Raw genomic sequence first — 15,911 nt, forward strand, 5'->3', positions numbered from 1 at the left:
GAGTTTGGTAGAGTTCTTAAAGGTCAAATCGTTGAAATTTGACCCCTTAACAGCCAAATTTCTGGCTGACACCCGTCACATCGATTTTTCCAAATCTCAGTACCCGGTATTTCAAATTTCGAGTCTATAGACTAAAAATTGACAGAGTTATTGCGTAGGGAAATGTACACAGACAGACAGACAGACAGACAGACAGACACGTTCACTTTTATAGATATATAGATATATATAATATATATATATATATATATATATATATATATATATATATATATATTAAATTGTAATTCAATGAATTTCAAAAAACTCTCATTGAAATGAAATGAAGTGGTTGAGTTTCATATCAAAGAAATTTTATTATTCTAAGCAAGACAAAGAATGTTTTAGAAAGTTTATCTCCTTAAACTATAGGGGTTCGATGTCTACCATCTCATCGGAGGAGTGAAAATATTAGCAAATAGTTATAAAGGTATGCACCCTATTTGCTAAAGTCAGTGAGACATGGAAAGTCAAAGTGAAAATAATACATTTATCAGAAGTCCTGTAGCAGGAGTATTTGTAGAAAAAGGATATGAATGTTTTTGTTGATCCAACTTGTTTGGTAAAATCCATATTATACGTTCTTTACATCCGTTTGGTAATAGTTTCCAAGTTATATCCTGGGTAATCCGCATAGCTGTGTATAGAGAAAATAAAAAAGGAACAAACCGTATTATGTGTTCACCAACGTTTCGTCTTTATTTCGAGACTTCCTCTGGGTGAAGAAGTCTCGAAATAAAGACGAAACGTTTGGTGAACACATAATACGGTTTGTTCCTTTTTTATTTTCGAGACTTCCTCTGGGTGAGGAAGTCTCGAAATAAAGACGAAATGTTTGGTGAACACATAATACGGTTTGTTCCTTTTTTATTTTCTCTATTTTGTCGGAATACTATTTCCATTATTTTCATCATAGCTGTGTACATATCCGAAATTTAAACAAGCACTTGCCCGATTCGGATATATACACAGCTATGCAGATTACCCAGGATATAACATTTTTTTGATAAGACAGCTGGGATGAGATCTGGTCCACATGCTTTTGAGGTGTCTAGGTTTTTTATAATACCATGTACCTGAGAAGGGGTGATTTTCAAATCGTCTAGTGTGGTGTCTGTCTGCAAAGGAAAGTCAGGGAGGGAGTGGTGTGCCGGGTCCAGTGTGGAGTTTGAGGCAAACCGACTGGCAAGCAGATTAGCCTTGTTAGTTGCCGTGCAAGCAACCTCATGATTGTTTGATAGTGGGGGAATCGTTGACTGCCCATTATTTACTACGTTGTTGTAGATTTTCCAAAAATCCCGGGTTCCTAATTTCTGTGCTTCGATGCGTTTTCTGGTGGTTTCAGAGTAATCTGTCTTAGCTGTCGCTATCACTCTCTTACAATTATTTCTAGCTTCTATAAACTTCTGTTTGTTTGAATTGGACTTATGTCGGTTGAATCTGTGGAACGCATGTTGCCTTTGACAAATGGCAGCTGCACAAGCAGAAGTAAACCGTTGGGGAGAGTAGAGCTTGCTATAGAATTTCCATGCGGGAACGTGCTTCAATTGCAGTTTTGAACCATTCAGTGGTCTCATTTGCACACTGTTCTGCTGGAAGAGAAAAGATATTTTGCCATGGGACATCTCTGATGAGTTCTCTGATGGCTTCCCAGTCAGCCTTTTTGTAATACCTCGTTGTTTTGAGTAATGGGTCTTCAGTTTTAGGGTGAGAATTTAGGGTGATTTCTAACATTATCACAGCATGATCAGCATTCCTGAGTGGGCTGTGGGCATTTGTTGTACAATCATCGGGAACCGTTGTCAGAAAGAGATCTAGAAGTGAGGCATGTTGATCTTGCTGGTCTGGGAAACGTGTTGGAAATGTAACCATCTGAGATAGGGAATGGGATATAGAGAAGCTATGTGTTGTGCAACCAGCTACGTCTGTGTAATTAGAGAATCCTAGCCAGTTACTGTGGTGGACATTGAAATCTCCAAATACATGTACTTGTGCTTTCGAAAATTACCTTCTTTAAATGAATGTTAGTAAAAAAGACTCTCCATTACTAAACTGTGGCCGATATGCCGATTTGCCAGCCGAAAAGGGTTATGCAGGTCCGAAGGTTTCATTCAAATACACTACTTTCGAAAACATTTAAAGGAGACCCACATCTCTAACGAATCACACAGTCTGTCATCTAATTGGGGATGGGTGTAGGTAATTAAAAACTTAAAACCTAATATACAAAAAGCTGTATGTCTGTCTGTCTCCATATTTTCAAACTCTATCTCCTCCAAAACTAAAAGTTGCAGAGCGGCGCTAGGGGCCTCAAATGATTGGATTTTTACGGACTGTTCTTTTATAGGTCTTTAGCCGGTTAAAAAAAGTTCTTAAGGGGTCAAAAATAGGTCAAAAGTGAAAAAAAATCGTTGTACATTTTGTATATTCATTTTAGTTTATTTTTAATTTTTAATCAATTCGTGTGTCACGTTCGTACAGTGGTAACGTCACCAGCTTTGAATGCTACAATTTCGGTTTCGATTCTAGCTGATGCTACCCAAATACTTTTCTTTTACTTTTGAAATCACGACCCTATAAAAATATATACGAAATTTGGACAAATTAAAATATCATATTTAAACGTATTTTACACATGGACAAAGCTGTGCACCTTCTCTCCACTATTGGGAAATAAAACATAATAATAATAATAATAATAATAATAATAATAATAATAATAATAAGCCTCAAGTACAAGTCCCAGTACTGATTGGATACTCCTCCCTCTCAGTTTGAATGCCCGAGACCACTAGCATATCGACTCTCTCTCTCTCTCCCTCTTTCTCTCTCTCTCTCACTCATTCACTCTCTCTGCATACTACTATCCCCTCTTCCTCCTTCCCAATTCTTTTCTTCCTCTCTTCTCTTTCTTCTGCAGCATCGCTCATCATCCACATCTCTCTTTCCGGATTTTTCTATCGATCCATTTATTGCATCTACTTTTAAAAATCCACCATCTCTCCGCATACCTCTCCTCCCGTCCCACACATCCCCATCCCCATCCCCATCTCCATTCCCACCTTTCTCCATCTTCATCTTCGTTTATTACTACTTAGTTACCTGCCTGCAACGTCTCCATGTCTTCTATAAGGGGGACTAAGTCAACATGTTACCTGGATATATATGGCGAAAGGAACCTAATGGGGACATACACATATTACAGGAATTGGCCACCATGTAAGTACAGCGTGGAGGGGCGTGAGGGGCGTGAGATCCGCTGAATCTGACCGCAAGGGCTTTGAACACTTATCCCCATCCCCCGTGCAATGAAAACAAACACAGACCTTCTTAAAAAAGATTATAAACAAAATGACCTCAGCACAGACTAAACAATAAACAAGAAAACTTGACCCCAAACTTCGTATCACAGATAACAATTATTTCATTTAAATATTTTTATTCAAACCGTTTTTATTTATGGGGACATAGTCGTTATTAATAGGTCGTCATTAATGATCGTCACTAATTGGGACATTTATAGGAACATGGATCATTATTTATAGAGATAAACTTGACCCCAAAATTTGTATCACGCAAATAACAATTACTTCACTTAAATATTTTTATTCATGAGGTTTTATTTATAGGGACATGTTACGATCGTTATCAATAGGGACATTTATAGGAACATGATGATCATTCATAGAGACATGCATGGGGGTAAACTTTAGCCCCAAATTCGTGTCACACAGACAACGAATATTTCACTAAAATATTTCTATTCACGGGGTTCTATTTATAAGGACATGGTATGGTCGTTATTAATAGGGGCATGATCATTATTCGTAGACATATTCCTAGGGATAAATTTTATCTCCAAATTAGAGTCACACAGATAAAATTATTTCACTTAAATATTTTTTATTCAGATTTTATTTATCGGGAAATGATCGTTATTAATAGAGACATTTATAGGAAGATGGTCATTATTTATAGAAAGATAATGATATGAGTGTGATTTATAAAGACAAGATTTTTATTTTTAAACATAATTTGCATAGTCATAACAAAATTTTGTGGAAAAAAATTATTTTAATATCAGAGTTTAACCATAATTTCTATTTTTTAATAGGGCTTATTTATAGTAACACGATTTTTATTTATAGGCAATTATGTTTTATGAATAGCGACATGAACTTTACTGAAAGCAGAGATTTCCAACTGGGATCCACATAAATGCCCCGGAGGGCCCCACAGAAACTTTTAGGGGGCCCATGTAAAAACCTTTCTATTTTGTCTTGTTTCAAAGGAGATTATTTTTCTTTTGACAAAGAGGTCACCACATATCAAAAGCCAGAGACCACTGAAGGATAAGGGTTAATGTGTGTGTGTAGTCATTGCTACAATAGCGTAGTAATCATTAGTAGTGGAAATTTGATATAATTAGATTATTTTAACGCAAACAAGAATTTGTTTACATTAGACTTGAAGACGACAATGTTATAATCAGCTGGAAAGCAGACCAACGGAACAGAGGTCCATAGGCGGGCAGTTCTAGGAAAGAAAGTTTGTTTATGGAATCCACGTTTAGGATTAGGCACAGATATAGAGTGGAGGAAATTATTTATAGTGGTTTTGGCTAGGCGAGTGTTTTTTGTGAAAAATTGGCAAGGGAGGACATAGATTGGCACTCACATGAGCACTTGCCATGAATTGAAAATTTTCAGATTTTTTATTTGGGTTTTATGCTAAGAATATACTGAAATTGATTCATTGTTAGTTTTTAGTAGCATAAAAAATATTTTTACTGTTAAAAAAGGTAAAAATAATATATATATATATATATATATATATATATATATATATATACTAGCATAGGTACCAGGCGTTGCCTGGGTTGACATGAAGTTCCGTTTGAAACACGCCTGCTATACTAATCATTTTCATCACGTGTAACGTGGATACCCCCACAACAATTTCAAAAATAAAAGAACGGATAAAAACATGTAAATGTAATCGCCCCCTCCCCCTACCAAAGTATCTGATACCCTCTCCATGAGATATTTCGGCAGAAGGGATCATTGTCCTAAGAAAACTCACGATATTGTGAACCTAAAAAAAAAAATAACATTTATAAACATTAATGTGTGCGTTTATTTTTTATTTTGGTAAATGTGTAGTTTAGCGGTGTAAATTATTTGCCAGACAAAAATTATAAAAACTATTTATTTTTCTATATAAAACACACTGTTAGACCCAAAGGCTGAAATAAAACCAGAAAAAAATTTCATTTTTATTATTTTTTCATCATTTATATTTATTATTCGAGGCAGCTATATTGATTTTAAAATTTGGCCTATCTAAGGTTTGGCAGATTGGCCTTTTTAAGCTCGTTTAATAACTATGTTTTTAAGGCTAAATTTGGCCTTAAAAAAGCCAATCTGCCAAACCTAAAAAGGCCAAATTTTAGACGTGTAAGGCGTGCACATTTAGTCTAATAAAAAAATGATAAAAAACATAAAAATGATTTTTTTTTGTTTTATTTCAGCCTTTAAGTCTAATAATAAGTTTTATATAAAAATAAATAGTTCCTATAAATTTTGTCTGTTAAGTAATTTATGCCGCTAAACTACACATTTACCTTTATTTTTTGTAAGGCCACTTTTTTTTACTGGCTTTCTTTTTGTAAATAAAGGAAATTTTTTATTTGCTTTTTTTTAGGAGAAGGGCTTTTCGATTTGCTTTTTATTTGTCGTTTTATGTTTTTACTGTAATCCCCCGTCCAATTGAATTTGTCATATTTTGAGGTTTGTTTTGTTTATTAAATTGTTAGGTGAAAGTACAGAATGGTCTCATAAAAACAGAATTGAATTTATCGTTATTTTATGTTTCCAATGTAAATTACCGATTTCTGTATAGCCGTTTAAAGAGTAAAATAAAACAAACAAATGAAATCTGTTCAGTTTTTTCGTGTTTTTTTTTTTATTTTTGAATATTTAAAAAACAATAAAAGCCAAACATTTTCCTATCTACATGGAATTATTTTTCCAGCTAGAAATTTAATGAAATTACCAAATGATTCTATTTGGTGAACGTTTGTTTTTTATGCATAGCATCTAGGGGCAAATAACTCTAAAAAACAATTTAAAAAAAATAATAATTTCAAATAAATTAAATTAAATATATTATCAATATAATTGTTGTTTGAAGTTTATTAAATAACTATTTTAAATAGAATAGTTAAAACAATTCTCTTGCTAAAAACATTAACTAAGATACCGCTATTTATTGAAATCGATTTTTTCTCATGTCATATGTAAATAAGGTGATCTCTTAATTGTATATTTTTGCAAGAATCATACTATATATAGAAATAACTGAAAGATTAGAGTAAGACACGGTTCGTATATATTAATCAAATTGTGAACAAACAAACTAACAGACAGGAATACGAATTTATATATATTATTATTATTATTATTATCTATGTAAATACCGTCATAAAGAATAACATTAAAAAATACATAATGAATAAAAAAAATATATAATTTGCTCTCTTTGATTGAGCACTATCAACAACCTTTGTTGAAATTCAATTATTCTTAATTTTTAGATATCTTTCTACTTGGAATATATAAATTTTAAAATTCATCAATCAATAAGATAAAAAGCTATAGCAAACATCTAAATGACTACTTTAACCACAGTTCCTGATTTCAAAAAAAGAAAAATTAAAAGGTAAATATCTCTATATATTTTTAAAGCAAATTTATTATGTAAATTCAAAAATATATATTTTTCTCTACTTATTTCTATCTCTAACCCATATTAATTTTCTTATAAATTTTAAATCCAGACCTTTTATTTCAATTTTTCAGATTCATCTGCCTTACTTTTAATGCTAGGTTTATTTATGGTGTCTTTTAAATTCAATAAAAACCCTCCTAAATTTGCTGATGAGGAGACCTTGCTTACCAAAAAACTATATATAATTATTCTACATAACTTGATGTATACCACAATAAAAAGCATTGTTTTCCGAAACGATCGTACAGATAATTGATTTTGTTGTTGTTCCTTCTTATGAAACTGATTTTTAATTTAATTAAAATTTGATTTTTAAATTTTAAATTGTAAATCACATTACTTAATATTGAATTAGCTCTAGGATATTTACCTATCGAGCTTATTATATATCTAAATTACAACGAGCACTTTCTCTTTCCTGTATTTTAATTAAACTAGTAATTTCACTGTTACATTAAAATACACTCTGCTCTTTAGACTATTGTTCTAATCTCCTTTAAATTATATATATATATATATATATATATATATATATATATATATATATATATATATATATATATTTGTTTACGTCCTAAAAATATGCGCAATATTTCTTAAAGGGAAACTAATTTCTTGATCTCCTAGGTAGGAGAGACTAATATTGAAAATTTTCAAGGTTTGTATTGATTTATTGTAAGACTTTTTAACCTACAAACAAATATTTGATTTTAAAAAAATATACGAGGGACGTGTCAAAAGTAATGCTTTCTATTTTTTATTCCACCCGAGTGAATCCGAGGGGATTTAAAATTGCATTGTTATTATGACTGAACTTATGCATTCATGACCAAAGCGCTTCATCGCTCTGTTGCAGATATTAACAGTGTGGGACTCTAAGAAAGTGACGAACTACAATTCCCATCCTGACTCTTGTTTTCACGAGTCCAAAGAAATCCAGGCTTGGCTTCAGAAGGAGTACTACAACTTTGTACCTTCCTCTCACTGCCACCCTTCCCCTTGACCTGAATCAGCTGAACTACTTCATTTGGTCATATGTTGAGAACATCACCAACATGACTTCCCACAAAACCAAAGCCAGCCTGATCGCTGCCATCTGCCAAGCTTCCACCAAGCTCCTGCTGGGCGCTTGTGGAAAAGGCATGCTTCCATTTCCAGACCCGTACTGAGGCAATGATTGAGGCTGAAGGCAGCTACATTGAATAGATGTCGACTCTACTACATAATCAAGTTACCTGAATTGATTTTTTTTTTTCGATAAAGGTTTTAAAATAAAGCTGTAGTGTTGTTTTCTTGACATTTTCAAAATCTCGCTTTCTCACATATACAGAATGTTAATTAATGTAGAAATGAGTTTTGTTATTGTGCCACAATCAGTTGACTGCGATAACGGTTCAATACACATTGTAAATTTCAAATTTCACATCTACAAGCATTCGAAGCATTAGCAATCTATTGAATCATTTCGAAATTGTCAGACAGTTTTTCGACAAGTTGAAATATTGTTATTTATTCAATTTGCATAAAATCATTGTCATAAACATCGTTTACAAGACTAAGAACTCAGTAGCCATTTTCTTTCTAGGCCGCTGTTTCTACACATTACCGGTTGGAGGTTACGTTGGCCGAAACGTTGTGAGAATAACACGCCAGATGAGAAGAGTAGTCAGAATAGTCCAAATAATCTAAGTCACCGCAAATTTAAAAAATTTCACCTTTTCACAGTTTGGAGAAATAAAATAACATGTAATGTATTTGATCAAATTAGACACAAAATATAATATGACCATGTTGTCACACCGATTCTCATTGAACCATGGTAGTTAAGCGACATTGAAACTGGTCAGTACTTTATGGGTGACCATTTGAGAATACCAAGTGTTGTATCTAGGAGACGACAACTTCATGAAACTCTCACAATGCAAAAAAAGTATTATTATAATTCTTCTTCTTCTTCTTCTTCTTCTTCTTCTTCTTCTTCTTCTTCTTATTATTATTATTATTATTTCTTCTTCTTCTTCTTCCTTTTTTTTCTGTTTAATGTCTGTTTTACGTGCTGGCACGCTTTGAACAGCTTTAAGGAATTCCCAAATAATATATTTCTGACCAGATCTTTATTTATCTCACTTTCTCTCAAATATATTCTTATCGTTTCCTGCCATGTTTTATTTCTCTATGAACTGAACTTGATACCTCAACTGTTCTACATTTACTAATCGAAGAATTCTCATCCATTCTTTTAACGTATGGACGGATATGATGATAATGATTTATTACAAATTTTATCACAACTAATACTCCACTCTAGAATAAAGAGCAATATGTATTTTAGTTTTAAATATATGTGTCCGTTCCATCATTGCAAAAGTCTTCGCAATAAAAAAGGGAACGGAAAATGCAAATCTCTTTCAATGGTTAGACATTTTCATTTTTTTTACTTTTTATTTTCCTGCTTTCTATACTGATTTATACGTTTTTTATTCCGTTTTCTTTTTTTAACTTTCCAGTTTGAGACGTTTTCTTTCTTTCTTTGTTTTTTTTTTCTTATTTTTTATGTAAGCGACGATTATTCTCTTTCAATTTCACTTAACCCACTCCCTTCTCTACCTTCCAATAATCAAAAAGAAGAGAATTAAAGAAGAAAATTAAAAAAAGTAAAGCTGATGTTTTTTTTTTATTTAGGTCATTAAAAATGGCTCAAGTTTTTTTTAACTCGTGATAATAATGAAATAAAAAAAAAAATAGCATTAGAAAGACTTATAGTGAAAAGCAAATAGCGACGGAGGCAACCTTTCTAGGGCAATTGGTCTTGACATATTTAAGGCCTTTGATAGGGTATGGCATAAAGGTTTACTTCACAAGATCTCTAGCTATGGTATAGCTGGAAATGTCTTCTCAATTATTAAATCATTTCTTTCTGATAGGTTCATAAGAGTAGTAATTGATTGGCAAAAATCAGAAGCTCACAGTATTAATGTTGGAGTCCCTCAGTCCAACTCTTTTCCTGATCTACATTAATGATCTTCCAAATCACATCCTTACATCATTCATAGACATTTATGCTGATGACACTACCATTTAGGGTTGCCAAGACCGCTAGAAAAATGGTGGGATCTTTCTATCGATCCAGTAGATATCTCACTGCTGATGCAATTCTCTATCTATATAAGAGCCAGGTATATCCAAGGATGGAATATTGTTGCCACATCTGGGCAGGAGCTGCTAGAAAGGACTTGTCCTGCCTTGATAGAGTTCAAAATAGACTTTGTAGCCTCGTAGGAGATGTCCTTTTCTCTTCCCTGCAACCTCTATCTCACAGAAGAGATGTTGCGAGTTTGTCTCTGATGTATCGTTATTTTCATGAAAAGTGTTCAACTGAGCTTCAGTCTATAGTCTTCAGTCTATAGTCCCCCCTCGCCAAACTTTCACAAGAAACACTCGTCTGGCTGAAAACACTATCAATAATCCCCCCCCCCACTCTTTATCTGTGCCTAAACCTAAACGTAGATTCCATGAACAAAGCTTCTTTCTTAGAATTGCACGTCTGTGGAATTGTCTTCCGTTTTCCTGCTTTCCAGCTGACTACAATATGGTTGTCTTCAAGTCTAACGTAAACAAGTTCTTGATGAGCCGTTCCACTTGTTAACAAATTTACCGAATTTCCATTTACTAACGATTACTATATTTTCCAATTTCTACTGTACACTCTTTAACCGTTATCCTCGAGTGGCCTCTTGGCCTTGATAAGTTGTGATGCCTATGTAAAAAAAAAAACAAAAAAAAAACTTGGACTTCCTTCACCGTCTGAAATGAATTTAGGAAGACATCCATTACTGTATGATAAACAAGTTAACATTAGACATCTTTTTCTTTAGGTCATCAGAAATGATGACAATAATTTAGATACTGATTCATATTATGAACTTGATTTCTCATAAATATCCGGTAAGGCTGAACCGGAAACTTATGCAAATCACTGAAATATGCTGAGCACTGGTCAAGGTGCTGATCAACCAGTCAAAAAGTGATAGCAGATGCGGTTAACCAATACGGAGCAAAACAGTCGACTTTTGATAAATTGGAAGAAAAAGTGTTTTTTTTTTTTTAAATTTTAATCAGCAATAGCAATGGAACACACGACAATGGATTTAATAAAATGTTACCTTAACCTCTAACCCAAAAACAAAACTCTATTCCCTAATTTAAAAAAAAAATCCTAACTTTAACACTAATCCTTACCCCCCCCCAAATATAGCAACCGATGTATAAGGTGCAATAGAACCTCAATTTTCAATCACACATCAAAAATATTTCTACTAATTTACACAAAATATAAAATAATATTTATTCATGAAACTTACAGTAGGTTTAATTTATTGGTTTTCCCGTTTTTTTTGTTACTTTTTAAATTGTAATTAATATCCTTTAAATGTTATTTTCTGTTTTCTAGTGTTTTCTAATTTCATCGGGTGTCGGCCGTCTGTCAATATTCGCCAATCATTTTCGTCAATAATGACAGAATACTATGTCGATACTAGGCAAACTATTCCATTAGTACTGTTGTTTCGGTTATTTCTTCCTCTAATTCCATGTCGTGTTTTTTCTTTTTTGTGTTGATTCTTTGTTGAGACTTGTGCTGTTGTGTATAAGCTCTTCAGTGCGTTATAGTAAAAAAAAAAAAATTGCAAGGAAACAGAGTTTGGAAATGGAGGTTTATTGAGAGAAAAATATTAATATATTAATATTAAAATATTAAGTACAATTTACACTTAATTATGTAGGAGAAATACAAATCTTAAATTATATACTGGCAAAATATGCTAGTCTATTACTAATGGAGATTTGGTATCTGTCTGCCTAAAGCTGAAAGACTAGACTATTGTGTTGCGTTGTTCCTTGTTTTTTCTTCTTCATTGAAACCATATGATTCTTTGTCATATCTGTGTTGTTTCTTTCTTTCTCAGGACATGTATTGTCGTTTCATTGCTTCTTCAATTTTCTTGTTATCAGTTTGTTCTTGCTGATGTAATTTGCGTTATGTTTTCTTGCATTCTATCCCGTCTTTGGTTAGGGCCCGTTGTTCATATATTTTAGTTGACTTATAGTAAAAAGAATTGCGAGAAGACAGAATTTGGAAATGGAGATTTATTGAGAGAAAAATATTAAACAGTCACAAGAATCATTTACACTTAATTATGTGGGAGAGCGACAAAAATTATAACTTAAGGGAAACTATTAGATAGGCAGATAGGTAGACGTCTAAACAAAAACATATGAAGCAATGTAACATACTCGCTAATCCTCTTCAACATTTAGACCCAACTCGTCGCATACAAAGACTGTCGCAAAGGAACAAAGAAAGAGATTCGACGCGGCTTTTTTTTTTCACTTTTAACAAAAGGCCTTTATTGCCGTTACTTTCCAAACAACGTCTGCGTCTTGTGTTTTTACAGTTCCTCTCGCTCCGACATGTGCTCTGCCATGTTGAAACATAGGCTTTAAAAGTCTCTCACGCTGCCAACTGGCCACACGTCAATTTCACGCTGACATGCCTTGCCAGTCTTCTGCTGCCCACGTGTGTTCCTGTCTGCGTGTATTCCATTTTATTCCTTTTTATTTTTCTTTTCGTTTTTCTTCTTCCGCTATGATGCCATTTCGTGCACTGGTTTAGTCATTTGCATATGTATCATATGACATCTGCTGCTGCTGCTGCTGCTGCTGCTACAAGTGCTAGCGGCTATGTAATAGTAGGAAGTCTATTTAATCATTCATTTGTTCACTTTTTAATAATTTTTTTTTTTATTTATTGGGCTTAATTAACTCAGCTTTATTTATTTTTTTTACACGGTGATCACCACTTATCAAGGTCTGGAAGCCACTCAGGGATAAGGGTTATTGCAAGTACAGCACGTTGGTGTGGAGATTTAATGAAGTGTTTACTTAAGAGGGCGGTTCATTAGGAATTTGTTAACGTTGAACTTGAAGACATCCAAGTTGTAGTCAGGTGGGAAGCAGGCAGACGGAACAGAGTTCCACAGGCGTGCAGTTCTAAGAAAGAAGCTTTGTTCATGGAATCTACGTTTTGATTTAGGCACAGATAAAGAGTGGGGGAAATTTTTCACAGTGGATTCAGCTAGACGAGTGTTTTTCGTGAAGGATTGGCGAGGGGGGACCAGAGATTGGAGTTTAGACGAGCACCTGCCATGGAAATAACGATAAAACAAGGATAGGCTCGCAACGTCTCTTCTGTGGGAGAGAGGTTGCAGGGTAGAGAAAAGGGCATCCCCCACTAAGCCGCAAAGTCTATTTTGTACTCTGTCAAGGCAGGATAGGCTGTTTTTAGCAGCTCCTGCCTAGATATGGTAGCAGTATTCCATCCTTTAGTATAATATTAGTAATTACTTCCGGTTGTTTAAACAAGTGTGTATCTTCTATTTGCAGACCAGCAAGCCAATTTCTCGCTTGAATGTATATATAATTTTCTAGCTACACTTGCTAAAATCGTCACTATTTTCAACATCAACACAAAGACGAATTTATCAAAGTATGTTTTATTTATATACGGCACAATCACGTTGACACACAGGTTCTCGCCAGATCATTGAAGTTAAGCAACGTTGAGCCTGGCCAGTACCAGATGGGTGACCATTTGGGAAGGTGAGGCGCTGTATGTACCACGAGGTAAAATACCAGGTTGAGAAACTGCCGCGGTCTATCCTTCTCTCGAGGGTAAATGGGACTCTCTTAAGCCATGGTAGGCACCCCATCTAGTGATGGCGTCACGATAAAAAATACCCTTGACTTTTGACCTTGGAATGTAAACAGTTCTTTGTTTTCATTTAATTACAATTTCGGCCAATTTATGGGACACAAATATGTAGATCAACTTCATCTGGAATGCATGTTTGCACACCTCTACTTTCAAATGTGCGTTATCCATTTATTTGTTCACTTTTTAATTAATTTTCTTTTTTTTTTATCTGGCTTGATTAATTCTAATTTAGTATAATATTAGTAATTGCTTCCGGTTATTTAAACAAGTGTGCATTTTCTATTTGCAGACCAGCAAGTCAATTTCCATCAAAGTATTCTCACTTGCCAGACATTAACGGCCCAGCTGCATCATCTGTATCAAACCAGTTGATACCGTATGTTGGAACGCCGCGTGCTGCTCCACTGCCAGCCACCAACACAGAAATGGATAACCAAAATGAACGCTTCCACAACATGGAGATGCGTATGAGCATTTCTGAGAAATCTTGTAGGGCCCTCCTCGAGGAAATGGTACGGCTGCAGAGCGATCTGAAAACAGCCGTACGGCGCAATGAGGAGATTGTGCATGAACAGACACTCTCGCGGCAGCAGATGGAGTCTTTGATCCGCAAGAACGTTGACACGCTGATGCACCTGAATTCTCGCGTTCAGAGGACAGAGCAAAAAGTGCAGCAAGATGAAATGGCACTGACATCCCTGAAGAACCACACAAAAACTTTGGAGCAAATGACACGTGGAAGCCACCAGGATTTGTTTAAAGACAAAGACATTCATGTTGCAAGGTAAAGAGAGTTTTACAGTCACAGTTTTTTTTTTTTTTTGGAAAACAACATTTTAAAACTAGTCAACCAATTCCATCAATTATGACAGAATACCATTGAACCTATTTCGTCAATGTTAATCAACCAGTTTCATCAATAATATTAGGTTGTCCCGAAAGTTTGTAAACACTTACAAAAAATTTAATTTTTAAGCAATTTTTAATTGTTTCTTGCTTTTATATTTATAGTGAACTTCTTCTTTCTATTCGAAATAGCAAAAGAGTTGTAGGAGTGAACCTAAGTGACCTCAGGCCACATACTGCTACCATGTAGAAAAGACATTGTTTCTTTAATCCTCTCTTTCTCTAAAAGAACTCAACTAACCAAGATACCCAAAAATCTATTCCCTTTTCTCTTCTGCTGTTGCTGCTCGCTCACCCCCCCCACACACACTCTCTCTCTCTTTGACCGATGATTGACCTAAAAAGGATTGGACAGTGAGTCTCCAGGCTTCTACGTTGTCACACGTGTCCTGCGAAGAGCAGACACAGAATTCTAAAAGTATGTAAAACTAAGAAAATAGAATATTCCTCTCAAGCTAATATTTGTATCCACTTTGTCAGTTATAACTACCAATAAACAAATATTACAGAGTCTATAAAAAATTGAAGCAAAAGTACCCGGTTTTGAATAACTGAAAGCGTGCTTTGAAGTGGCAGGATAATGCCAAGCCACACATCGCCAGGAAGACCAAAGACAAGTTTGAAGTGCGGAACAGTGTTGAGGTTCCGCCACATTCAGCCTACAGTCCTGACTTTGCTCCATCAGATTATGGCTTTTCTGCTCAATGCGACATTTTCTGAAGGGCTGCTGATTTGACTCGTTTGATGAAGTTGAGGAAGCATGTCAAAAATTCTTTGATTCGAAGCCGGCTAAATGGTATTTTGACCAGATCTGAAAGCTTGCAGATCAATGGCAGAAAGTCTTGGAAAATTATGATCTTTATTTTGAGGATTAATCTTTTTTTTTGTGATTACTTGGCGAGTAAAATTAAATTTTTTTGCAAGTGTTTACAAACTTTTGGAACAACCTAATATTATTGACGAAGCTGATTGATTAATATTGACTAAATAGGTTCAATGGTATTCTGTCAAAGTTGACAGAATTGGTTGACTTGTTTTAAAATATTAAACCTATTCTTTCAACCTATTCAATAAATACTAGTTAACTGAATCTGTCATAATTACAGAATACAAGAGGCATTCTATAAGTAATGCTTCTGACCCACATAACATATCAATTTCTATAACAGACAGGCAGTACAACTTTCTTTTTTATATATAGAGAAAATGTTAGTAATAACTCTAAAAAATGACAACTGTGAACACTGACAAAGTATAATTTCTTTTGTCATTTTTTGACAGAGGTTAAAACTAGTAAAAACAATATTAATGCATAGGAAGGGCGTTCAATAAGTAATGCTTCTGACCCACTTTTCATAGCAGTAGAGCAACGAAACTTGACACAGTTATTAGTCTTTCTCTACAT

The 15,911-nt window shown here is 34.2% G+C and overlaps 1 protein-coding gene across 7 annotated transcripts in view; it reads left to right on the forward strand.

Annotated features, from left to right (window-relative positions):
• The window catches only part of LOC145259843 (coiled-coil domain-containing protein 154-like), a 335,063-nt gene that overhangs the window by 178,228 nt on the left and 140,924 nt on the right, over positions 1-15,911 (forward strand). For 5 of the 7 annotated variants that reach the window (XM_080117680.1, XM_080117679.1, XM_080117678.1 and 2 more), the window contains one exon: positions 13,890-14,384. In XM_080117680.1, the coding sequence (XP_079973806.1) occupies positions 14,026-14,384 (359 nt within the window). In that variant the 5' untranslated portion in view covers positions 13,890-14,025. Of the gene's footprint in view, positions 1-2,925; positions 3,259-13,889; positions 14,385-15,911 lie in introns of those variants that run through there. The other 2 variants (XM_080117674.1, XM_080117676.1) reach the window with 2 other exon arrangements.

Source organism: Euprymna scolopes, chromosome 35 (assembly GCF_053919585.1).
Source record: "Euprymna scolopes isolate OS-2025 chromosome 35, ASM5391958v1, whole genome shotgun sequence".
In the NCBI taxonomy this organism is placed as follows: Eukaryota; Metazoa; Mollusca; class Cephalopoda; order Sepiida; family Sepiolidae; genus Euprymna; species Euprymna scolopes.